Raw genomic sequence first — 27,158 nt, 5'->3', positions numbered from 1 at the left:
TCGCGGGCACGACCAGGAAGTCCTCCAGGCAGAACCCAACTTGAATGAGTGTTTTCGTGGCCTCTGCAGCGCAGCTGGGTGCTGCGAAGGTGGGGTGGGAGGACCTTGTCTAAAAATAGAGGTCTGTGGAAGCCGGTCTCGTGCGTGTTATTGGTGAAAATTACCGAGAATAAGGTGGGACCGCAGTTGATCGGCAGCGAGCGCTCTCCCCTCCAGGGGCGGTGACAGCCTGTGAAAGTGCTGTAGAAGGTCCCCATCCGAAGTTAAAACGCCACGGCTTTTACCCCCAAGTAAGGCCTTTCAACGGAGGAGTTCAGGGCGCTCTTCACAAATCTTATTTCACGCAGCGGACTTGTTGATCCAACTGTGCTTAAATCATGTGCCTAATACAATTTGGAGGAGAGATTAGCAAAGAGATAAATATCCCCTGGACCCTCTGATGCAACAGAAAATAATTCAGAAAACTTTAAAAAGGAGGAACTGCCAGCGGTTCTCAACCTGTGGGTCGCGACCCCTTCACAGGGGTCGCCTAAGACCATCGGAAAACACATATATAATTACATATTGTTTTGTGATTAATCACTATGCTTTAATTATGTTCAATTTGTAACAATGAAATTGCGGGTCACCACAACATGAGGAACTGTATTAAAGGGTCGCGGCATTAGGAAGGTTGAGAAACACTGGTTCTAGCCAAACCTCTGAGGAAGTGTGCATTGTAGAGGCATCTACTGTTTGCTCTGCATCAGGCCTCCTCTGGATCAGCGATGGGCAAACGAGAGTGAAAAAATGGAGCCCAAAGAACCACAGGTTCTTTGCTCAAGTAGAGGAGTCACCCCCCAAGTACTACAGCGGAGGCTGCCTCATACAGCTTGCTGATGATCTCTGTTTGGGTCAGGAGGAAACATGAAGTCTTAGTGCAAGCTCTATGCTACACAAGTTATTTTAATCAACTGCAATTTTGGGGGTGGGGTGGGAGTTGCTGGTTTTAATTCTCATTTTAGAGAAGACAGGCCTAGAGAGAAGCTTGCTGAGGATCATCCGGAGAGAGAAGGATGTATACCAAGTATATATATGGCCAGTGTCAGAATCTTAGCCTGTTGGAATTGTGAATATCCCTCTGCCCCTTGGTTCTGGTGTGCTGCTGGGTCATTTTGCATTGCCAATTCAACCCCGGGAAAGTACTACATGCTGTATTCTATGTTTTCCCCTTCCATTTGTCTCCCAACTAAGTAACCGTCTAAAGAATTTTGGGTTATCAAAACACACCAGCAGAGATTCAATCCAACCATCAGGTCCATCTATAGAAACCAACTTGGTAATTAATGTTTCAGACAGTTAATTGCAACCCCATAAATGGTAGACCAGCTTTCCCTTTTTTCCTTAATGATTGGTTTTTCATGTTGGTATCACCACCTAACTTCTAAAAAAAAACTCTTATTTTTAATTTTGCTCTTTGACTATCAACCCCATTTGTTCCCTACTCCACATAGTCAATTCATTTGCAAGTACCACTGGCGCTCGCTCCCTTTAAAGTATATTTCAGACTGACTACTTTTTGCCACTTCCTAGTCTAAGTGAATACTTGACAAGTGATGGTGCCATTAACTCAGATGGGGAAGTCTAGGCAGAAAGCAACTTCAGAGGTTAAATCAGTAATTCTCTTGAGTTCGATACCCTCTGGGACATCCAAGTTGAGTAGTTAATTATATCATATCGGTGAATGAAACCCCAGTCCTGGAGTCCTCAGCATATAAGACTGGTGGTATTTAAAGTCATGGGAAGATACTGGTCATCAGGGAGTATGCAGAATGAGGACTAAGCCTTGGACACTCCTCAGTTTAGAGCGTGTAAAGATGAGGAGGAGCCAAAGAGGGGAACAACGAGGTCGGAAGAAAACCTCCGGAGGTGTGGTACCTGAGTGTTTCAGGAAGGACGGAGGCATTCACTGGCTGGTGCTGCTGGGAGGTCCCTGAATTGAGCACTGAGAAATCATTTGGTAAGATGGGAATTTGTTAGTAACATTCACAGGTGCTGTTTTGATGGAATGCTGAGGATGAAAGCCTGGTTGGGGTAGGTCACGGGAGAAGAGAAGGAAGCAGGGAGTAAGAGCAGCTCTGTGATGTTTTACTATCAAAGGGAGCAGAGCTATGGATCTCTTGTAATCAAAAGGGATTTGGGGCAAGGAGGGTTGTGTATATTTAAGATTAGAGATGCTACAGCATGTTTGATGAGGGGAATGAGCCAGAAAAGAGGGAAATTTTGATGACACAGGAACTAGGAACAGTATGTTAAGGAACAAAATCTTTGTCAGAGCAGGTGAAAAGGGATGGGATAGAGAGTGCAAAAGGAGCAGGAGTTGGAGGAGCAGGGATGGATGCTGGCAGGTTGGTACATTTAGAAGTTGGAGGCGGCAGTGGTGCTCATGATAATGCTGGGCATTAGGTAGGGCATGAGTCATTACCTTCATTTCACAGATAATAAAACTAAGACTCAGGTAAGTGATTTGCTTAAGGTCTAACAAGTAACTAGCAGGGTTGAGACTCAGCCCAAGTCTCCTGCTTCCAAGTCTTGGGCTGTCGACATTATACCAGGGTTTCTGTAATGACCCTTGACTTTTAGTGGAGCTGAAATTGATTTGTACCTAACTAGTTGGACTGGGAGCCCAGAGCATGGGAGCTAGTTCCTTTGCTGTCATTGGACTCTGGGTCTGGTTCATCTTCTCTAAGTCTGGGTTACCTTGTTTCTAAGGTGGAAACACTAATAACTGCCAGCCAGGTGCATTAGAAGAATCAGATGAAATGAAATACATGTAAGCACTTTGTAAATGGAAAAGTGCTTTCTATACAAATGTAGGCTGATGATTCATATGGTTGTAGCTGAGGCTAAATAGATTCAGAAACTTGCTAGGCAGAGCTCTTTTGGAACTCTGCCTAGCAGTTCCAAAGGCCTAGTGTGGCAAGGACCAGAATTTAAGCTTTTCCTTGCTTATGTAACATGGCAGAGTAGCTAATGTTAGGGTGCTGTTCTCAGAATGTCCACAAGAGGGCACTACTGCAACATCTCCCTGCAGGGTGAGAGCCCTCTAGTAGGTCTAGCAATAGGATTTTCTTTTCAAACTGACAATATTCCTTATTAGGGTGCTGTTCTCAGAATGTCCACAAGAGGGAACTACTGCAACACTGCCCCTGCGGGTGAGAGTCCTCTAGGTTTATCAGCCCACTGCTGCCTTACATTTACAATTCACCAAGCCTGCCTGCTTTGAAGCTATGAATTCTTGACGAATATTTTTCAATATTGTGCACACCTGCATTATTTCAAGTGTTGCAAATTAGTTCCGCTGTACTCTTTAACATCCACATAAACTCCAATTCGTATAAAGCAGTGGTTCTCAACCTTGGCTGCACATTAGAATCACCTGGGAATCTTTTTTAAATCCTGATTTCTGGGCCTCATCCTCCAGAAATTCTGTTTCTTTGTTGTGGGGTGCCACAACATTAGTAACAAAGAAACAGAATTTCTGGAGGATGAGGCCCAGAAATCAGGATTTTAAAAAGATTCCCAGGTGATTCTAATGTGCAGCCAAGGTTGAGAACCACTGGCTTAGACGAAGCCAATCTATCAACACAGGTGGGGGTAGGAAATGATGAGAAAAGGATTGGGGGAAAAGCTCTTAATGAATGTTGAGATTTAAACTTTGTCTTCTATTTCATCATTGTCATCAGTCTCATTGTTCTTCTGAGAGATACTGGATATGAAGCACTTTCTTACATATTATAGTGCTACATTTAGTTTACACATGGGTTGTAAATAAATTACATTGACCTACATCTTATATTTTAAAACTTATTTAATGGTGGTAGAAATTTTCCTTAAAGTATAAATAGTATGAGTTAACTACTACATATAAGTCATTACAGTCTGAAGTTCATTGAGAGCTTTTCATTTCTCTGTGTGTATATATTTTAAATTTGTTAATTTATATTGCATTGTATTATCACTGAATTAACACATTATTCTTGACTTTGTGTATTTATGATGGTGCTATGAAGGATGGAATTTAGAAAGCTATTTAGTTTGTTTTAAAAGCCTCTTTTTCTTACATAAATATTACTTGATTTCCAAAAGCAGCTAAATATTGCAAAACTAATGACAATTTTCTATGTAGAATTGATTTATTATCTTAACATGTTTTTTTTCAGTATTATGTAAAGTATTCTAAAATAAGTTTTGTCATAGAATCAGTTGTATAACCTATGGTAATGTACTGGTATATGTCTTAAATTCATTTTGAATTCTATTTTGATGGATATTTATCCATAACATTTAGCCTCTGTATACTTTTAGTGAATAATAAAGTTTTTAATTTAGTAAAACACCTTAGGATAAATGTTATTACGTTCAAATCAGGAAGACAGAATGCCAGCAAATGTTATAAGTATTATTAAAAGGACTTTTATAATGTTTTCAGTAATCTAGACAGCTTGACACTTTTTAGGCTTTCTTTATGGATGGTCATTGTTTTAAGTTTGTTCTGGAAATTTCTCAATGAAATTATCTTGTTTCAACATGTGAATGGAATTTCACTTTTTGTTTTAGGGTGCTGATTCCACTGAAGCAACTGCCAAACCAAAGAGAAGTTTTTACGCTGCGAGGGATTTGTACAAATACAGACACCAGTACCCAGTAAGATACAGAAATTTTTTTTTCTAAAATGAATGTAAAATATTCCCCTTCTGTTTTTCTTATTTTGTGGTGCCAGTGAACAAACATTCAAGAAGGGTCGTTGTGTTTTTTAAAAATATGTGCATATGCTGGAGATTGATTTATTTTTTCCTTTAGCAGAACTTCAAAGATATCCGGTATCAAAATGACTTGAGCAATCTTCGCTTTTATAAGAATAAAATTCCATTTAAGCCAGATGGTGAGTAATCTGTTACTTTGGTAAGAAGCAAAGTCTAAATAATAAGTGTACCTAGTTATTCTTTGTTTATTCCATGGTCAGTACATTCTCAATGCATGTGTTCACTGACTGGGTTCACTTCACTGGACAGTCTAATGTGTCCCCAAAGTCCTACCTAGACCCTCAAGTTGTGAGCATCCACTTAGCAAATTCTAGAGCAGTGGTTCCCAAACTTATTTGGCCTACCGCCCCCTTTCCAGAAAAAATATTACTCAGCCCCTGGAAATTAATTTTTTTTAAATTTTAATAGCAGTTACTCATCGCCCCCAAATGCACCTGTGGCCATCACCACCCCCCTGGATCGCTGCAGGGCCCACCGGGGGGCGATAGCGCCCACTTTAGGAATCACTGTTCTAGAGGAATCACTGTGGATTAGCAATACCTTCCCACCACCTGTTTACAGCGGCTATTATCTGACAAGTAGTGGAAGCCATTATTGTGAGTGGGAAGGAGAGGACATTTTTAAAACCATAGAAAATGAGGTGATTAAGGAACCTTAGAGCTCAAATTCAGCTTCTTCATTTTAAATGTAAGGTCACTAGGTCTTAATTCTTGAATGACTGACTTGTTGAGTTACTCAGTTGTAAGAATTGGGTCTGGGTTCCAGGGTTCAGTATTCTTTTCACTGTGCCATACATGAAAATTATTTAGAACATAATTGAAAAGCAATGTTTATATTAGAATGATCTTTCCTATAGACTTCCAGATTCAGGAGTCAGGGAGCTATAGCAGTCCTAGTTCAGTGTTCCAATATCCTGCCTGGGAAGAGAACTGCACATACAGTAGGTCTCCACTCAGCTCTGCAAATAAACTTGCCTCCTTCTTCACAACTCCATAGGTGCCCTCATAGGGTCTTTTCTAAACTGATCGTTATAAGAGGATGCAGCCACTATGGTAATATGCATATTTCACTGAGGCACCATGCTATGATTCATGGTGGGACTCCTAATTTTATTCAGCTCAAATCAGTAAAGCTGGCTTCTCTCCTTAGAGCCCTTATCTCTGTGAGGAGACCAAATGGCCCTGGCTCTTGCCCTTTGCTCTCAGTGAAAACTGAGCCAAAACCACAGCAATGTGAGTCAGGAATGAAGGTCATGGATTGTAAAACTTCCCAGTGGTAGGGCCTTGTCTTCTTGGATGAGCTAACTGGAGGGAGGATATCTTAAGCCTGGGTGGAATGTTTGGAGGAGGAACTCCCTGTACTGTGCACTAAGAAACACACCACTTGGGTGTTAGGACTAAGAATTGCTGAAAGGCTAGAACCACTTTAATTTTCTGGTGTCTCAAAAGTCTGCTCTGATTTGGAAGAAAAACATCTGGATAAAAATGCTCTGTTGTATTTACTAATTATAAAAACACACTGCTTTATTTACTAATTGAAATAATATTAATTCAGCTATTAGTATTTTTTAAAAATATATTTTTATTGATTTCAGAGAGGAAGGGAGAGGGAGAGAGAAAGGTAGAAACATGAGAGAGAATCATTGATTGGCTGCCTCCTGCATGCCTCCCTGCAACCCGGGCATGTGCCCTGACCGGAATGGAACTGTGACCTCCTGGTTCATAGGTGACACTGGCTGGGAAAACTATTAGTATTTTTTTTTAGGACTTGGGGTAAGACAATTTTTTGAAGAAATGCAATGACAAATTATTAACTTGACTCTGATTTGAATTTAATAAAATTTACCTACAGGAATACCTTTAAATATTAAAAACATTGAACACAGGCCTGGCTGGTGTGGCTCAGTTGGTTGAGCATTGGCCCGTGCACTGAAAGTTTGCCGGTTCCATTTCCAGTCAGGACACATACCTGGGTTGCAGGTTTGTTCCCATCAGGGCACATGCAACTGATAGATGTTTCTCTCACATCGATGTTTCTCCCTCTCACACTCTCTCTCTTTCTCTCCCTTCCTCTCTCTAAGCATGTCCTGGAGTGAGGATTAAACAAAACAAAACAAAAAATTTTGAATATAGAGATATGACAGTATTTAACTGAATTATTTTGATATTTCTAATAGATTTATTTTGGAGATAGTAATTTAAAACAATAAGTAATGCACTCATATTTTGTAATCTTTACCAAAAAATTTATTTTGAAATCTTATAAGATAGGTGGGGGTCAGAAATTTTAGCTAAGGTCACGTTAAATGTTATTCTATTTTATTATATAAATTATCTCAACTCACACACTTTCCTCTCTAGTATGTGTACATACATACACACATAATTGAAAAGTGATTACATACACTCTTGACAGTAAGCATAAGCCTGCAAGAATGTATTTTACTATTAAAAAGGAGAAGGGGCAGTTGGAAGGGAAAACAAATGGGAAGCTATGGAGGTAGTTGGTTTCAACACGCTGATAAAGCCAACAGAATGATTCAAAAGCAACTTTTTACCAAACCTTTTGAGAGTGGCCATCTACTAAAAACTGATGATTTCTGGAGGAAACAAAAATGAGATATGTTTAGAGAAATATTACGTTGTTCATTTTTCTATAAAATTGACTAAATGGCCCATTAGTCTACTGAAAGGAACTTGACAGATAATTGGGAGGTTTTTGTTAAAATAAGTTCCTATAGGGGAACTATAGAATGTGACCAAGAGGACTTACTTTTTGAAACAAGAAAGACCTGTGTTCTATTTCTACATTTATTCTTTTATTAGTGTGTGACTGAATAAATCACACACTTTCCTCATTAGTAAAATGGAGATAATAACACTGATTTGGGAGAGTTTTGCAAAGATTAAGGTAGATGATGTATACTAGATATAACATGGGCCCAACATATGGTAGGTACTCAACACCTTTTTCTTTTTCAATTTTTTGGTTAATCCTCACCAGAGGACATTTTTTCCATTTATTTTTAGAGAAGGTGGAAGGGAGGGAGGAAGGGAGGGAAAGGAGGGAGAGAGAGAGAGAGAGAGAGAGAGAGAGAGAGAGAGAGAGAGACATAGACATAGACATGGATTGGTTGGCTCCAGCAAATGCCTCCACCAGGGCTAGGGATTGAGAGAGACAAAGAGAGAGAGAGAGAGAGAGAGAGAGATAGACATAGACATGGATTGGTTGGCTCCAGCAAGTGCCTCCACCAGGGCTAGGGATCGAACCTGCAACCCAGAGGGCAGACCAATACTCTAACCACTTAGACATATACTGGCCATGGCTCAACACCTTTTTCTTTCAATATGTTTTTATTGATTTTAGAGAGAGAAGAAGGGAGAGGGAGAGGGAGAGAAACATCGATGTGAGAAAGATTGATCAGTTGCACCCCATAAACCTGGCTATCTGCCCTGACCCAAAATCGAACCTGTGACCTTTCAGTGTCGGGGAAAATGCTCCAACCAACTCAGCCACACCAGCCAGGGCTTTCTTTCATTTTTTATTCCTCCTTTTCCTTGCTTCTCTCCATCTCTTTCTCTTCCTCCTTCTTTTCTTTCTTTTTCCCTGGGATTCATCTCAATTTGACCCTATCTAGTATTTAAAGAACTATAAGACCCTTTAGGGCAGAGATTGGTAAATATTTTCTGTGCAGGGCCAGATAGTAAATATTTTCAGCTTTTTGGGCCATATGGTCTCTGTTGCAACTATTAAACTCTATTGTTCTGGTGTAAAATACATAAATGAATGTTATTCATTTGTGCATGGCTGTGTTCCAATAAAACTGTTTACAAAACAGATGTCAGACCGTAGTTTGCCAACTCTACTGTAGAAAGTTCAATAGAACTTTCTGCAATTTGAGGTATCACTTTTTAAAAAATTAGGCCTGTTATGTAACTCAGTGTATGGCATAGGGAATTCATTTTTTAAAAGCTATATCCTTGTGGGCTGTTATTAATATTTAAAAACGTCTAATATAAAGCTTAAGTGGTTAAATTTTAAAATGCCTTCAACAATGTTTTCAGTGTCTGGTTCCCTTTCTGAATATTTGCTGTTCAGGTGTTTACATTGAAGAGGTTCTCACTAAATGGAAAGGAGATTATGAGAAGCTGGAGCACAACCACACTTACATCCAATGGTCAGTTTCCTCTCCTCTGCCATGAACCGAGCCCTATTTAATCATGTATGTTTTCCGGACAACGTTAATATACAAATATTATTTTTCTGAAAAACAGGCTTTTCCCCTTGAGAGAACAAGGCTTGAACTTTTATGCTAAAGAACTAACTACATATGAAATTGAGGTAATGCAAGCTCATTTTATTTTATATGAGATGGCCAAGTAATATTGCTACTTTATTGACCTGGTAACTACTGAATCATTTCAGCTGACTTTTTCTTTTCATTAGGAATTCAAAAAAACAAAAGAGGCAATTAGAAGATTTATCCTGGCTTATAGAATGATGTTAGAATTTTTTGGAATAAAGCTGATTGATAAAACCGGAAATGTTGCTCGGGCTTTGAACTGGCAGGAAAGGTTCCAGCACCTGAATGAGTAAGTGAAGCCCCTGCTGTACATCAGGGCCACCATGTTGCTTTCCTTCCCTTGGTTGGAATTCTCTGTGGAACCCGGGAATTCCCCGAGGAACAACGAGCAGATGGACCCAGGAATTTGAATTCAAAAGGTGGTCTGAAATGCATTTTATTCCCCGTTCTATATTCTAAAACAAAACAAAACAGCAAAATTCCAAGTAGAAATATGGCTGTTTTTTGCCCTGGCTGGTTTGGCTCAGTGGATAGAGCGTCGGCCTGGGGACTGAAGGGTACCAGGTTCGATTCCGGTCAAGGGCATGTACCTTGGTTGCGGGCACATCCCCAGTAGGGGGTGTGCAGGAGGCAGCTGATTGATGCTTCTCTCTCATCAATGTTTCTAACTCTCTATCCCTCTCCCTTCCTCTCTGTAAAAAAAATCAATAAAATATATTTAAAAAAAAAAAAAAAAAGAAATATGGCTATTTTGCTTCAGAGCTGTTTATTCCTGAAACGGCTCCAATGCCCACAGCCAGTGGCCTCCTTCCCTTTTTATGACTTGTTTCTTGTCATTTATGGCTACTGTTTGTATACAGTTTTCCGAATCCCCTCTATGAGGTTGTGAGCTTCATGGGGCATAGTCTGTTCCTCAAGCTTAGCGCCTTCTTGGATTAAATCCATGAACTAGGCCTATGACACAAAAATCATTTTATAAGACTGAGATAGTCTCATATACACAAAAAAAAATTCAAAGAGGGAAATTAGAATCTTCTCTGTTTAGGTAAAAAACAAAAGGCCACTTTTGGTTCATGAATCTCAAACCCTTTGAAGGACATTTTAACAGTTTATTTGGAATTGATTTGCTATATTCTTTTGCTTAGATATTTGTAACTTTCATTAATACTTTTACCCAAAGTTTATTTTTCTTAATATTTTCTTTACATGCAAACTGCCTTATTTTTCCTTTTTAATTATAGAGTGGCTTATGAGTGCTGGACTATAAAACCAACAGCTTGAAAGCACTTGTTTAGCACGTTATAATTAACTGATCCTGGCAGGTACTAAGAGGAAAAATAATTAAAACTACCTAATAAATTTTTCTTTGTCCAAAACAAATCAGAATTTTGTGCATCAGTTAACTAAAATTGTTGTATATTTCTAGAACGTTCATCTCACTTTAGTAAAATAAGTATTAATGTTTAAGCCTTTCTTTTACTTTATTTATTTTAGAGAGGAAGAGAGGGAGGGAGGGAGAGAGAGACAGACATCGACTTACTGTTCCACTTATTTATACATTCATTAGTTGATTCTTGTATGTGCCCTGACTGGGAATTGAACCCACAACCTTGGAGTATTGGGACAACAGTGTAACCAACTGAACTACCCGACCAGGGCTCTTTTACTTTTTTTTAGTTATAATCAACACTATTAAAATGGTGACTTGTACTAAAATACTGAAGAAAAGGGCATAAAGCTTTATGATCCTGATTAGAAGACCCATTCACTCATAACTGAAGTTAAATTTGACTTAGGCACTTAAAGCATAAGTATGTAAGTCTCTGCCTAAGCAATGCTGGTAGCTATCTCAAGACAGAGTTTCTAAGCTCTTATGTCCTATTGTCAAAGAAAGCTGTATGCAACTAGTACTAGCCTATTGACATGAAGGATTGCGGAAGTAAATCTTTGGAGAGGACGGGTCGTATCTCATCTTTCATGTACTCATGTTTATCATTTTAGAGAATCTCTGCCTCCAATTTGTTTTTGGTTGGAATAGCAATCTTGTTTAGCAAATGTTTGTTGAATGAATAAATGATGAACAACATATGTTTGTCAGCTTAAATCCTCCTGGGGTTATATTGTCAGACCTCTAATTGATAGCTGGAAACAGAGCCCTTCTGAAGGTTTTAGTTAAATGATTTCCTGGGGTGAGTCAGGGGAGGGGAGCCTGACCTGGCTGCCATGTACTCCCCCTCTGCCCCCCCATGCAGCTTCGTTACTTTCCACCACCCATTGTCTCTTTTTCCTTCCCCTGGCGATTGGGTAGAGCTTTTCCAGCTGTGAGTGAATTGCCTTAAAATCTTCCAGAAAACAACTTTCCTTTGAGGTTTAGTTGCTAAAAATTTATATTGACTAGATTTGAACAAATTACAGGGGACTCTAGGAAGACTTCTATTTCATTTTTTTTTCTTCAGTTGGTTTCTTTTCTGATTTATTCTTAAATGTCATAACTTATTTTCGTTTTAATCTATATGACACCTTGAGTTTTTTAGAGTAGACAAGTAATTCAATATTTATTTATAGGAGCCCAGCCGACAAAAATATTGAATGAAAGTGAAATGAAATAATGTTCAGTGAACAAGTGGCCATGGCTAGAAGAGGTGAAATATTTTCAAACATGACAGTACAGATATATAAACCAATCACTAAGATGTATTTCCAATTTTATTTGTAATCACCTTAGATGACTGAGTCATATTTTAGACTCTGGAATCTCCTCTAACTTCTATTTTCTGTTTCCTCGTCCTTGCCTTTTGTGTATTCTCTCTTCACTTGCTTGGTCTTCTTGAAGAAGTCCTTACCTCTGTCTAGAAGCCCAGCCTCTCTTGTTTATCAGCTGTATTACCCCAAAGACTACACACAGGATTAGGAGGATTTTAGCTACTTTTCTTTCTTCCATTTTGTGTTTATTTGTCATATTTATTTCAAATCATATTGAAACACCTAATTTCTTTCTTGTATAATTTTGTTCCATCATCCTGATCTTTATTCTCTTCAACCTAAGTTTTTGTCCTTTTCTACTGTTACATAAATATTTTTAATTGGAGAGTGTGTAGATATAAATGTATACATAAAATTTATTTTGGCCATTCTTCTTGGACCGGATATATGAAATTGAGCTTGTTGGCAAATATAGTAAATTTTGTTGTGTCATATAATTCATTAGGATTTAAAAAAATATTCTTTCACTTTCCTATACTTCTCTTTATTGTAGACATATGAGGTAGATGTTGCCCAAGAGTTTTGTCACTAAGTTTTTAGATTATACAGAATCTATATTAACCTAACAACTCAGTTGTGCCACTAATGGCAAATTGGCCTAACTTCACCCAAATTTACCCTTACTTCCTATTAAAAAGTACAGATTCATAAGGCTGAAACATGCTTTACCTTTTGCCTTCAAAGAGTTGGATGTTAAGATAATACTTTTTTGGTAAACAACTGGAAGGATGGTGACCATAAAAACTGCTGGACTTATCTTTTCCAGTGTTTGGTTAGCTCAAATCCTTAAGACTTTTGTTTTGTCCAAATAAACTCTCTTATTAAACTATGAGACCATGGAACCACTCCCTTGCTTCCCTCAAATAATTCATTAACATCCTTCTCATTCTTCCCAAATAGTTTGCTAGTTATTCCTAAGTGAAATCCTCGAAGCATGTTCGGAAGCCAGGACAGGTATATGCAATGCTTGTAACAAGTAGTTTCTGAGGTATAAAGTAGGTTTTAGAAAGTTAGAAGTAAGTGATGGGATGGTTGTGTTGCAATATTGTGTAAACAAATATCTGGGCTGTTGATGACAGTACATGATTAATATATGTAGCTGAAGATTCCTTTTGGATGCAGCCAGGCATGTGTAATAAGGCAACTATTGGGCTGAGTGAAGTGGGGGAGGAAGATTATGAATTGTGACAAAATAGAATTGGGAAGCTCTCATCTGATAATGGCCTTAGTAGGGGGACAGGAGAAAGATGATAGTGCAATCTGGGAGAAAGGGCATCTTTGAAGTCAATGTCATTGGAAGGAAAATTTAAAATTCTTTGATAGGGAAAGAGGAGGAGAGAGAGGCCAAGCATGGATGAGAATTGAGTTACTAAGTTGGGGTAGGTACAAATATGGTAGTCCTTAATACCAGATATTTAAATAATAACAATAATAATATTAAATAGTACCTATTATTTATTGAGTTCTACATGGCTTACATATTTATCAACTGATTAAATTGTTGCAAATGAAGTCCAGCAAATGAGGATACGAGCCTTAGTGAGCCATCGTCATTTCTTGTAGCTCTAAGTGTTCTGCTAAATTAGTCAGTGTTGCATCTTTTGTTAGAATTACTCTAGCAGGATAGAGTGCTTTTTTGCATCTTTCCTTATGAGTTGGCTGATATGGTAGATTTTGCTGAACAGTTGATACTGCAAATCATACTGCTCAGTTAATAGCTAATATTGTGTTTAGGTTCAGCACTGGTTACCTGTGACAGGTACAGTACATTGCTGTTGCAAATAAATACTCTTGCAGATCACTTATCCTCAGTGTATTTAAGAAACAACAACATCAGTGGAAATAAATTTTAATCTAAATTTTTCAAATTTGAAGAACTTAAGAAATAAGGAGAATATATTTTATATGTTTGAGTTTCACATGATTGACATTGCATTGAGGTATAAGGATTTCATACCTTCTAATTTGTTTTTCTTAATGGTGTATCTACAAGTCATTACAAGGCTTATTTCCATAAAAAAACATTTTCCCAGTAGTTTTTATTTCCCTGCTTTCCTCCACCTGATTTCCTCACCCCCTCATTTTATTCAATCCTCTCTTTTAGGTCCCAGCACAACTATTTAAGAATCACCCGCATTCTTAAAAGCCTTGGTGAGCTTGGATATGAAAGTTTTAAATCTCCTCTTGTAAAATTTATTCTTCACGAAGCTCTTGTGGAAAATACTATTCCCAATATTAAACAGAGCGCGCTGGAGTATTTTGTTTATACCATTAGAGACAGAAGAGAAAGGAGGAAGCTCCTGCGTTTCGCCCAGAAACATTACACGCCTTCAGAGAATTTTATCTGGGGACCGCCTCGGAAAGAAGACGCAGAAGGAAGCAAAGCCCAGAAAATGCCTGCCCCTCCCGTCCCCAGCCCTAACAGTCAAACTTCTATGCTCAAAAAATCCAAGGACTCCAAAACTTCCTCCTCGGCTGCTCCCGTAAATAGCAAAACAGCTGAAGAAAAAAAAACGGCACCTGAAGAGCCTGGGGCAGTGACAGACAGGCCCTGTGCAGAGCCCAGCAGCACGGCCGCCAGGCCAGGGGACGCAGAGGATGGGAATGCTGTAAATTCAAATTCTCCACCAGAAGAAACAACGAGTGACCCCACAGAGAAAACTGAGAGTGCATCTCCTCCCGAAAAAGACGATGAAGGTGAAAATCATAACAAAGACTGTGGAAGTTCTGGAAATACAGGTTCCCAGGATGAGGTACTGTTTCAGTGAATTATCAGAAACCCACAAACCAGTTTAGGGAGAGGAGGCGGAAACTGCTGTACAGTTTATCCGAAAGAAGAGAGGTCACAGTTCAAATTTTGGCCATCCGTTTATGATTTATGTTGTAAGCATTTTTTTTGTTTTTTTTATTTTGGATGATATTAAGTTTAATCAGATGTTTAAGACAAGACCCAGTAAATGAATGTATTCAGTAACACTTTTAGGATGTGAGTTTACAAATTCTGTGTACAATAATTATTTTATAATTGTTTTTCATGTATCTGGAAATACTGGTGCAGTACTTGGGATATCAAATAAATTATTTTGAGAGGTTACAGTTTACTTGAAGAAAACCAAGAGGATAATTTCATTATGTTGCCACACCTTTGCCTGTTTTATGGATTCCTTTGTTTTTTTAAGCTGGAAGAATCTAGGAGTAATTTGGATTTTTAATCAGAAAGTAATTTGGATTGTTTTCATTACAATACCTCAGCATATTTATTTTAGATGAAATGGATGCTCTTGGGGAGCTGTAACCCCCCCACACCCCACCACTCATTTGTCAGTCTTGCTGTCTTTTCCTCTCCCCTCTCTGCACTCACCCGCACCCACTATCTTGTCAGCCAGCAGCTGCGTTTCTGGTGTACATTTGGATGAACTCCTGTATTGAAACTTAAATGGGGCAGAGCAGGACTTACAACTGTATGATTTCAAGAATTTCCTTTGCTTGAAATAATAAAAATGTTTTTCTGTATTAAGTGCTTAAACATTTTTTTTGATGCAAAAGTCCAAGAAAAGAATTTTGCCTTCTGTGGCTGTTCCCTATAAATTTGGTGCTTTGTTTCTGAATGTAAATGAGTAAGGAATTTAAAACTAAGAAAGGAAATTATTTTTAAAAGGCATGGCAACAAGGCAATGGTCCCTAAAACCATGAATATCTCAGTGTTATGAGGATTATGAAATTGACAATATTGCTTATAGTGTATTTTTTAATTATTTATTTATTTAAATCCTCATCCAAGTTGAGGGGGGAGGGGAGAGAGAGAGAGAGAGAGCGAGCCATCAATGTGAGAGAAAAATATCTGGAGATCGAACTCACAACCATAGGTATGTGCCCTGACAAAGAATTGAACCGACAACCTTTAGGTGCACAGGAGATGCTCAACCAACTGAGCCACTCCGGCCGGGCGTGCATCTTTTTAAAAAGAATTACAATTTGATGCATCTCTAAGTTGTCAAACCTTGAAATTGAGAACCGATTTGAAATTCCATATACTCAGTTTTAGTAAACACTTAATGTGTTAATATTGGTTAAGAGCAAATGCTATTTCTTGTAATATTTTAACATTATTATTACACATTAGGAAAAATCATAAACACTGTGGTGAGAACGTCAAAATATGCATACATATATAGTGAAAGCAATGAATAGAAAAAAATTTTCATTTTATTTAGAAAGGAACTGGCTTTTGTGTGTCTCTTCAGCTTTTAAGAAAAGTTCTATTCACTTTAACCCCCAGAGAATGTTTACTATGTCACATTTTTAATCACATCATATATCATCTGTTCCATTTATTGATCAGAGGATTTTAAGTGGAGCATTTCTGGAAAATAAACACACCAGCAGTATGCCTTTACAAATATGATTTTATTGCTTTGAAGTTTACATGAAACATCACATTGCTCAATCTTGACTTTGTTTATATGAATGTTAGTAACACTCGTTTTGTATACCATATTCTAATAAATATAGAACATTTATGATTTTTGGTTTCCAAAATATGCCAATTTTTGCTTCCTTGTGATTTTGAGAAGTGATTTTTAGGATTTGGGGAAACAATTCTGCGTTTACATTTCAATTTCTTTTTTACATGAACCCTTGAAGATGGTGCTTGTTGAAGCAATGTCTCCATAGAGTTCAGTAATCAGTTTTGTAGGGTTAGCAGTTGAGAATAGCTTGTCATGTTGGGCTGAATTATAGGAATACAATTAATTGAATTCAAAATATCTTATCAATTTGACATACATAATAAAGTCTTCAGACTGTTTTCTAGGTGCATAATGTTAAGAACTTGTGACCAGATATTAAGATAGTAAAAAGTGGGCAGATACTAAAATAAATGGGTATCATCTAAATTACTTAGAAACTGTATGTGGTATGTCAGAACCCTTAGATGTAAAAACATTTTATTCAATAATTTAACTTTCAGAATATTATTCCTAATTAGGGGTTTATTTAGAATGTGCCATTTAATTGGAGAACATCTTGTCTCAAAGGAAAAACTGCCTAGCTTCCATTGAAAACAGTGGCCCTTTCCCACCATGTTTTATTTTAAATGCATAGTCACATGTAACAGTATGATTCCTACATTTAATCTGTGAGTAACTTATGAAAGAGTTATTCGGTGGAGAATAACGGAGAGGATATTATTTACTTTGCAGATAAAAATTATGAGTGTCTAGACTTTTTCCTATTAAGAATAATACTTTTACATTTGATAATTTTTAAAAAAAGATCTATAGATATGTATTTATGTGTGTCTTACATATGAAACAACCCTTTGGGTTTGACTGATGTTTTGTATCTTTAAAAAGTACCATCTGCTTACAGAAATTTACTGAGAAGCTATTATAAAAATGCTGTGAAGCATGGCCAAATAGCTAGAAACATTATTGAATTTTTTGCAAATATATAAACTTTATTGTTGAACCTTGGACTGTAAGGATACTAAATATTGGCTATTGATAAAATACTAACTTGCATTTCACGGCAAATCGATGTTATACTGCTTGATTAGTCCAGTGCATTTCTAATATTTTGTGCTTTTATATCTCTAAGGATATGATATATGTGAAAATACTTTGAAATATTGTAAAGTGATAAAGTTATAAGGCATATGTCAGTACAGTAAAGGTTTACAACATTAAGAACATTGTGCCCTTATATATTTTCATGCTTGATCTCATAAGAAATTCAAAAGAATCACAATAAAAGTGAAACTATGTCTGCTTTATCTAAATCAGGTCTAGTTCTCAGTTCAAAAAGTACTTTGTATAGTTTTATTTTAAATTTAGTTTTTCAGACTACTTATTTGCAGCTTCAAGAAGAAAATAAAATCTACAACTCAGGAGTTATTAGAGAAGTTCTAAGATTTTTTGCTTAGTATTAAAAATATAAAATATGAAAATGCTGTTCGTAGCACCTGTAACAGTCATTATGTTTCCTATTTTGTGGTATACAGTAACCAACTTTGCTTTTAGCTTTTATACTTTAATCTGAGTGAAAGCATTGTCTGGTGAAAAAGGAAAAACAGTCTAGTGTTACATGTGAGTTATTCTTCAAAAAATCATTTTAGTAAGTAAACTTCCACATCAAGTGGTTAAAATGGGTTGGACTGATGGATAGAGACTCTTTGGTTAATTGTTTAAAGTTAAATTTCTGAAGTTTGTAGTTGAGTTATGGCTGAGTTTATGATCTACCGAGTAACCAAATCAAGAATGATTTTGGTCTTTTAGAGTTGAGGCTCTTCTAACCTGAGAAAGGGGGCATCCTTGATCCTGCTGGATTGGGGTTGGCATCAGCGGGCCTTCCATGTCTGTTGGGGGTGAATAGGGCTCTTTTGTTAGAGGAATAGTTTTGAAGATTTCTATTTTGTTTCCCACTTAGAAAATCCCCCTTTCTCTTTTGGGGTGTATGTGTTAAATGCCAGCAGGCAGGAGTTAGACATGCTAGAATCGTTTCAAGTGTAGGTGTAGTTGTAGAGAATGATGGCCTGGGATAATGTATGATCGAAAAAGTTAGGAGTGAACATATATTGACTTCTTCCAACTTGGAATTCTGTAGTGTTTATTACAGGAACAGATGTGTGTGGGTAATCTCTAGGGTGACAACAAGTACTACCCTGCTTCCTTCCCTGTTCCAGTTTTCCAGCCTACCCAGCAGATTGTGTTCAGGGACAGACTGTTTTTAGAAACCTCTTATTACTGAAGTCAATATAGTTATACAGGTGAATGTCTGGAGATGCCCAGATGTGCCTTAACTAACGCAAATGGTTTTCATTCACAAGTTTAAATTTTTACTCCATTGGAAAATCTTGCCATAAGGAACTTTCCACGAATATCAATTATTTTAATGAATTTACTTTGGTGCTTTTTCATTTTGGAGAAATTTTCATTTGTAAAGTAGCATCAGTTCACAAGGAACTGTACTCGCCACAGTGTTCAACAACATGTTATATTTGACAAAAAGTATTTATAGTAAAATGGCTTAACTATATTATTTCATTTATTTATGGTTTTGCTTAATTTTGTTACATACTATACTTTTCATTTTAAATATCTCTCAGTTCCTACAAGTAATTTCTGTGTTTTACTTCCTGTTTTTAGATGCAGATGGATGCAGATCATTGAATTCTATTAGAGAAATTATTTAAAATTTACTTCCAGTAGGTGGTTGGAGGAACCTGAAATTAATTTTTAAAACTTTTATGCCATAGTCTTATTAGAAACGTTTACAAAGCATTGTTCCTGCCTTTTTCCTAGATTAGAGAGAATGTTCTTCGTCATCTCCTGTTTTCCTGATCTGTTGAAAAACTTACTGTCTTAGTTATTTGTGGGAAAGAACTTAATAAGTTTGTCTTCCTGAATTGAAGTTTCTATGTACAGGATACAATTAATTGCTTTGTTTTATGGACCGAACTCTGCCCGGAAGTAGAGTTCAGAGGAGAGGTGACTGAGAACCTGAGTGGGCATCTTGGCGAAGTGGAGCCGGCACTGCCTGCAGCCTCTCCAATGGCATGACGGGCCCTACAGCCAACCCTGCACAATGAGGCTGTGGGGCCTCATGACCTCTGACCTCTGAGGATGGTGGGCCACTGTGGACTCCATACACCACTATAATAAGCATACATTTTCATAAAATATCTGTTATTCATTTGCCACCGTTTTATAGTTCAGAAAATTGTGAGCAATTGGACACGTGCTATATAAATTATAGCTGTATCCTTATACCTATCTTAGGAAACATATTGTAATACCAGTTCCACATAGGCATTTCCCCAGTTTTTCAATTAGAAATTATTTTAGATTGTTCTTTCATATATATATGTTCTTTCATATATGTATTTCATATATATATATATATGTGTATGTTTATGTCTTTTCATAAAATTATTCCATGTATTTTAAAAGTGAAGTGAAAGGGAAAAGGCATAGATGATCACCTGCTGCCCCAAAAGACCTTTTTAAAAAAAAATCAGAAATCTTATGAAAGTATAAGCTACGCAGTTTATCATATTTTTATTTTTAAATTATAATGGAGTTTGTGGAACAGTTTGCATTACTGGAGTGGTTAAGTAATACATTTTGGTCCTAAGAAATGTTCTAGTGCAGCACTCATTGGTGGAATGTGCATTTTTCCCAATGCTGGGGGATTTAGTTTCATGTGAAGAAAAGAAAAACACAAACTGAAACAAAAGATCAGAAACAAAAGAAACTCACTGCAAAAATATATAACTAATTATAGGTTCATGCAAGCGCCGGGATGATTGGAAGCGGATGAGGAATGATCTACAAGAGCTTTATGGTGGGGACATGCTTTCAGAATCAGCTCTGTTTGTGCCGAGGAGATAGATGATGGATTGGTGTGGAAACAGAATCCCATTAATACTCTCATTTGGACCGTGAATTCCACCTACTCCACAGGAGCCTGATAGAATTAATCAAATGATCACATACCAAGTTTAATTCCTTTGCTGGTGTGAATTAATAGTTGGTGGTTTTACAACAAAAAAAACTAAATTGAGGGACTGGCTGCAGATAAGAAGATTTAGGGATAAGTTGTTGATTAATGAAGTAACTATCTCCTGTACCATCAAGAGTTGACAGCATACTAATCATGTGGCATTACAATTCAGAGAAACAAACGAGACCAAGTGCTGGCTACTTCGACAGCCATATTTATTTTCCTTTTTACAAAAAGGGCATTTATCTGTTTCCTAAGGAAGATACTGGCTCTTCAGTGTTACCTGAGAAGATAGTTGGCCGATTGGGTCTAGTCACTATTTTAATTTGGAAACTACTGTGTCCTTTGTATTTGAAGTATTTCAGGAAAATGGGTATGATTCTTAAAAAGATGTTACTTGCTTCCCACGTAGGTTCTGACTCTCCAGCAGCCGGCGGGCCTTCTCTGTTCTCGGTGTGCTGCTGCGGTATGAATTACAGAATGCTGCACGTGTCTGTTAGTACCAATACCCTGTGTATGTGGCAGGAGATGTAACCAGTTTCTGGATCTGTATAAGACTGTGAAACACTTCTTTTATAATTCTGTAACTGTATGGCAGTGTCATGACAAAAAAATGTATCAGAGCAATAGTTTCTGTTGCTTCCTGCTGTGTTTTGAAATATTGTTTCTGAACTAATATATTTTAGAGTTCCTTTAGAGTAATTATTAATAACTATTACCAAATACAAATGCTGTAAAACAAATAAAGGCCTAACTTCATCTTAGTTAACATTTTAGCATTATATTAGAGTACGTTATGTTGATTTTGCATGATTAAAATATTTTTAAAGGTCTGGAACAAATGACTTGCTATTTTTCTATGATTAGACATATGTATGTTTTGTGATTACCACATGAGGTCAACATTATTTCCTTGTATGCTCCAAAATAAATACCTTATTTTGGAGGGTGAAATCTTATTTACACATAAAGTCATTTGTGTTGTGAAATTTTGGAGTGCAGATCACATGTGTAAATACTTGGATGTTTATTGTTCTCTCTTTTTTACTTTTCTCTGATGCAAAATATTAAAAGTATATTAAATACAGATGAATGAAAATGAATAACTAATAGAGATAAAATATTTTTTCACTTAATTGGGCTAGTCTTTTTAAAAAGTCAAATTTTTTATTAAGAACAATGCAATTGTGAGGTGAAAGTGAGAAGTTACTCTGATATCAAAGGACAATGTGGATGAAGATGAGGAAAAACAACATTTGAGCTTGGTTGTATTGATCTGTTCCAGCAGGAACGAGAGGATGAGAGAACTAAGATTAAACTGTGGTAAGAGAATGAAATCACATTGTGTATAATTGAGAGAGAAAGGGATTAGGGAGGAAGGAATGGGGGGTTGGAGGGAGGAGGGGGAGAGAGAGAGATAGAGATAGAGAGAGAGAAAGAGAGAGAGCCATAGGGGTGAATGCACATGATTTTAACTGCAGCCTTTGAGATGAATTGTTTTGTAGAGGAATTCGCACAAGCACTTCTTGTCATAAGGGAAGAGTGGACACATTCTGGTAATAGGATATAGAGAGGTTTTATTTTCCCTAAAGGTTGAATGTCTGAGGGCAATGTACAATCTTAAAACAATGGAGATTCTCAGTATAGTGAAAAATTCAGGACTGAGTCTGCATTTCTTCAAGGAAGCAAACATTTAATATGGAAGAGAGTTTAGAGAAAAGATTTATAACATGTTCCTTATGCTAAACCTCAAGTGAATGCAAAGCAGGCAAGCTGGTGTTTCAGGAATGGAAGGAAATCCCAGCCTGGATAAAAGCGATGATGAGCAGGTTGGCTTGGGGGTGATTTTAAGCTTTGGTGATTGTGATAGAATAAGGAGTCAGACTGATACAGGGAACATGTAAGGATTATCCTGCCTTGGGGATTATCCCTGTGAATACCTAGGATTAACTGGAAGAGCATTTTAAAATAGATTACTAACGAGAGAGATTAGAGAACCAGCAAGGATTTGACTTAACTACTCAGGAAGACTGGGTTTATTGATTTTGTTATAATAGTTAGCATTCTACTATTTTTATAACCTTAGTGTATTGTCCAACACTACCTAGGAATAACCTAATCTTTTCAAATGATGGATAACATTTTTTTCTATGATTGAAATAGGTTGTTTTATCTACTCTCAGCTTCGGAAAGGGAAGAGGTTAGAAGAAGAAGGAATAAACAAAGAAGTGGTAGATGACATGAACCCAGTGAGATCTGACAGCTTACCTTAGAGTGCTGAGGTTGTCTGGGATCTTTGAATAAATGATTTAACTGTTGTCAGAGAGAGAAGTTCAAGAAAAAGCCCCAAAGTAGTAAAAAAGTAAGGGCAGAGGCACTTAGTTAAATGGGGAGAGCTGGCTTGGAGGCCAGATAGACTTGGGTCCATATGGCAACATCATCATTTATAGCTGGCTGTGTGGCTGTGGCCCAGTCACATAAATTCTCTGGGTCTCTAGTCTCTCGTGGGTAATACATCTACTTTGTGAGTTTCTTGGAAGGATTAGAGTGTAGGTGAAATGCCAGGGACATATTGAAGGCACTCCTGTATAACGGCTGCTAGTGTTCTAGACAAAATTAAGATCTTTGGGCACAGGTCTGTGTTGCATTTATCTCAATGGAGGTCAATCTAATCTTCTAATGTATGGGTGTCCGTTTATAGTACAAAACAAACATCTTAAGTTTTACTTATGACTTTAACATAGTTCTTACTAAAAAAAAAAAAAGAGCTATCAGGTATGGAACTGATGATTTTATATTAGACATATTGATATTGACAGGACAAAATTTCCCTCGCTGTGAATATAATGAATGTACAAACAGCTATTTATCACTTCCTTAATCTTTTAAACTGGTTTCCCTTTGCTAAGAAAGAGCTGAAGCCTTTTGATCAGGATCAGGATTAGTTTATTTTAGGACACCATCAGTATTGATTCTTATTGAAAGGCAATTTTAACTTCAAACCCTCCACTATACATTTATTTCACATCCTAGTGGAAATCCACTTAACAGTTAACACTATTTAAAAATGTGTATATAATTAATTCTATGAACATGGTGGCCCACTTGCCATTGTTTTGTTTGTTTTTGCAATTCATAACTAGGAAGATGAATGATATTGTGCTAAATAAATATTCAAATCTTTCAAAATTCTGAATTGTAGGTGTCTTCATACTAAATTAAAATGAGGACTTGGGCTGTTGTCTTGTTCAACTGTTTATCCTTTCAGAGCGTCAGACACATTTTATACATAAGATACGAAATAAATTCTCATTGACAAATAGAGGTTGAACAATTTCAGTTTCTCTAGCATTCATTTCAGCCAGTTTCCCCTCATTTAATCTGTTTCAATGTCCAGAAATGGGAAGGGAAATTATAGACGTTTAGAGTTGGCAGTGAGTGTGGATCCTAATTTTGTAGATAATGAAGAGAGGTGACATGACTTTTCTCCCTCAAATGCTGCAGATGCAAGAGCTTGAGGTGGAGCCCATGCCCCCTGGCTCTCTATTCAGTGTGTTTGCTGTGGGGCCCCTTTTCACTCATAACCACACTTTAATAATTAAAATGGATTCCAAAGCATCAGCCCAGACAGTGGGCTGACCTATGCTGTAAATATTAATCCAAGGCTAAAGTCCTCTCCATGAAAGAGGCTTTCTCCCCACTTAATGTATTTTCCACCAGCTAGTGTTTATGTTTAGCAGGTTCAGAAGCAGGTTTAAACATTTTCATTTGGGAAAAAATACCCACTGAGGCTCTGAAAATGGACTTGAATGTGGCCATCTCTGACTGTACTTTTCTATACACAAGTAGTTCTTTTAGACCTCCTTCTGAAGTAATGTGGAGCTGGCTGTATTTCTCTCACTCTGACATTTCTAATCTCATCCACTGGCATCACTTGATCACCAAACTGGAAACCAGGGAGCTATTTCTGAATTTTCATTTGTCAACACATCCAGTTTGACAACAAATTCTGTTTATTCTACTCAAATCTTTCTACAGTCCTCCCTTTCATTTGCACCCCCATTGCCTCCATAGACCTTTATCTATTGCAAAATACTCCTAATTTTCCCTCTGCCTTCAGAGAGAATGTAGCCTTCACAAGACACCATAGTGTATCTTTGTATCTGGGTGCTTAACACTGGGTCCAGTATGTAATAAACAATAAACAGTCAATATTTATGGATAAATTTAACATAATATATGCAAATCTGTACATTGAAAACTACAAAAAGTTGTTTAAAGAAATTTTAGAAGACAATAAAAATGAAAGATACCATATTCTTGAACTAGAAAACTCATTAAGATGTCAATTCTTCCCCAATTGAATTAAAAAATGTTTAGCAGTGATATCTTGAAAAGGATGTATCTGAAATAAGATATCTTCTTCAAGACAAATAGCCTTCATAATGAATTATTTTGTATGACAGTACAAAAATTTATATAGAAACAATTCATACATATTTAATGCTTTGACTGACAAACTCAGATCATAGTTTCTTCCTGATTTCTTGGGCCACTTAGCCACAAAGGCCATTAATGGGTTTTAAACTGATTTAACAGAAGTTTCAATTTTGAGGTTATAAAGAGGAAAGTAAGTACATGGACCTACTTTTCCTGCTTGGGTTGAAATTTTTAAAAAGATGAAGTAGCCCTAACTGGTTTGGCTCAGTGGATAGAGCGTCGGCCTGCGGACTCAAGGGTCCCAGGTTCGATTCCGGTCAAGGGCATGTACCTTGGTTGCGGGCACATCCCCAGCAGGAGGTGTGCAGGAGGCAGCTGATCCATGTTTCTCTCTCATCAATGTTCCTAACTCTCTATCCCTCTCCCTTCCTCTCTGTAAAAAAGCAATAAAATATATTTTAAAAAAAAGATGAAGTAATTTTAAACTATAGTCAGTGGGTCAACCAAGTACCTGTTTCCCTGCCTGATTGAGTGATGGGCTTGGAAATAAACAGGTGCAAGCACGAAACGCAGTGTCTCTGTAAGAGAAGCACCTGGAGCATTTGGCAGAATAAAGGTAGTTCCCTTGGCAGGTCATAGAGAGCTACTTTTTCCTCTGGTTTTACACGTAAGAGCAAAATTCTGATTGACAGTAAAGGCTGCCCCTTAAGCAATAGCTTTTTCCCTTGATGTTTAATTTTCAGGTTGTACTTCTTTGATGTGAGCTTTTCTTTTTCCTTCGTGTTAACAACCAAATTGAAACTAAAAACTCACTTACTTTAAAGTTTCATTAAATGGGAACCCTATGAAAATTTTCATAGATGGAAGTAAGTGGTCACCCAAATTCCTTTAACTTCCATTATTTATGAACATTTCTAAGAGAGGCTGTGTTATATACTCAGAAAAACATTTGAACTAAAATAGACTTTGTGAATAGGGTGGTTCCTTATTTTGTTTGTTCTACTTTAGCTTATGGTAATGAACTAAAATTATAAAAGTATAGTAAGTTCAGACATCTCACATAGCAATATGTTTACGGATACATCTCATAGAGCAAAAAGACAAAAAAAACAAACAAACCCCACCATCAAGTTAAAAAGAGAACCCACTGAATGGGAGAACATATTTTCCAATGATACATCTGATAAGGGGATAATATCCAAAATGTATAAAGTACTCATATAATTCAACAAAAGGAAAACAAACAATCTAATTGAAAAATGGGCAGAAGACCTGAATAGACATTTCTCTAAAGAGAGCAAACAAATGGCCATGAAACACATGAAATATGCCCAAAGTCACTAATCATCAGGAAATGCAAATTAAAATAACAATGAGATATCACCTCACACCTGTCAAAATGGCTATCATCCAAAAAAAAAAAAAATCAACAAACAATAAGTGCTGGTGAGAATGTGGAGAAAAGGGAACCCTAGTACACTACTGGTGAGAATGCAGATTTGTGCAGCCACTATGGAAAACAGTATGGAGTTTCCTTAAAAAATTAAAAATGGAACTGTCATTTGACCCAGGGATCCCACTTCTGGGAATATATTCTATAAACCCCCAAAAACCAACCAGAAAGAATATATGCAGCCCCAAATTCATAGCAGCGTTATTTACAATAGCTAAGATTTGGAAACAGCTCAAGTGCCTATCAGTAAATGAATGGATAAAAAAGCTGTGGAACATTTACACCATGGAATATTATGCAGCTGTTAAAAAGGGATCTCTTACCCTTTGGGATAGCATGGATGGACCTGGAAAATATTATGCTAAGTGAAATAAGCCAAACTGAGAAAGACAAATACCACATGATCTCACTTATTTGTGGAATCTAATGAACAAAATGAGTTGACCAACAAAATAAGACCCAAAGCATGGAGGCATGGAACAGACTGACATACCTCGAGGTGGGGTTGGGGGGACAGAAGAGATAAACCAAAGAACTTATATTCATAGCCCATGGACACAGGCAATAGGTAGTGAAGATCTAGAGGGGTGGGTAGGGGCTGGGGGAGGGGCAAATGGGTGATATCTGTAATAATATCCTATCTAATAATAGACAAACACGGTAATTGACCATACCTTTGCTACGCCTCCCATCGGCTAATCCGAGTGATATGCAAATTAACCGCTAGCAAAGATGTCAGCTAATTTGCATACTGCAGGCAGGGCCGGACAGCGCAGCCGCCAGCACGAGGCGCCATTCCGGGCCACAGGCCGGCCCCAGAAGCCCCAGAAGCCACCCAGAAGCCGGTGATCAGGGGGAGATGGGGGTCCCCTGCCCAGGCCTGACACCTCTG

The 27,158-nt window shown here is 37.4% G+C and overlaps 1 protein-coding gene across 2 annotated transcripts; it reads left to right on the top strand.

Moving 5' to 3' along the window:
• Positions 1-2,050: 2,050 nt before the first annotated feature.
• Positions 2,051-15,384, top strand: OGFRL1 (opioid growth factor receptor-like 1). 2 transcript variants are annotated; one of them, XM_014547346.1, is made up of 7 exons: positions 2,051-2,497; positions 4,600-4,686; positions 4,843-4,924; positions 8,904-8,982; positions 9,080-9,146; positions 9,252-9,397; positions 13,976-15,384. In XM_014547346.1, exons 1-7 carry the CDS (start codon positions 2,453-2,455, stop codon positions 14,637-14,639), a joined length of 1,170 nt encoding a protein of 389 aa, XP_014402832.1. In that variant the 5' UTR covers positions 2,051-2,452; the 3' UTR covers positions 14,640-15,384. The 2 variants fall into 2 exon arrangements, with proteins under 2 accessions (XP_014402832.1, XP_014402833.1); XM_014547347.1 differs by having other exon boundaries at positions 2,052-2,497; positions 4,846-4,924.
• Positions 15,385-27,158: the final 11,774 nt, after the last annotated feature.

The sequence above is a fragment of the Myotis brandtii genome, unplaced genomic scaffold (genome assembly GCF_000412655.1).
Source record: "Myotis brandtii unplaced genomic scaffold, ASM41265v1 scaffold471, whole genome shotgun sequence".
Taxonomy (NCBI): Eukaryota; Metazoa; Chordata; class Mammalia; order Chiroptera; family Vespertilionidae; genus Myotis; species Myotis brandtii.
The sequence above is the reverse complement of the archived record's forward strand: the minus strand, read 5'-3'. Positions and strand labels throughout refer to the sequence as shown.

Bases quoted from the DNA above. Each gene is read 5' to 3' on its own strand.
- OGFRL1 (XM_014547346.1), top strand. From the start codon at position 2,453: ATGAGTCATTACCTTCATTTCACAGATAATAAAACTAAGACTCAG. The intron at 8,983-9,079 runs GTCAGTTTCCTC...TCTGAAAAACAG, and splicing joins AACCACACTTACATCCAATG to GCTTTTCCCCTTGAGAGAAC. The intron at 9,147-9,251 runs GTAATGCAAGCT...TCTTTTCATTAG, and splicing joins TAACTACATATGAAATTGAG to GAATTCAAAAAAACAAAAGA.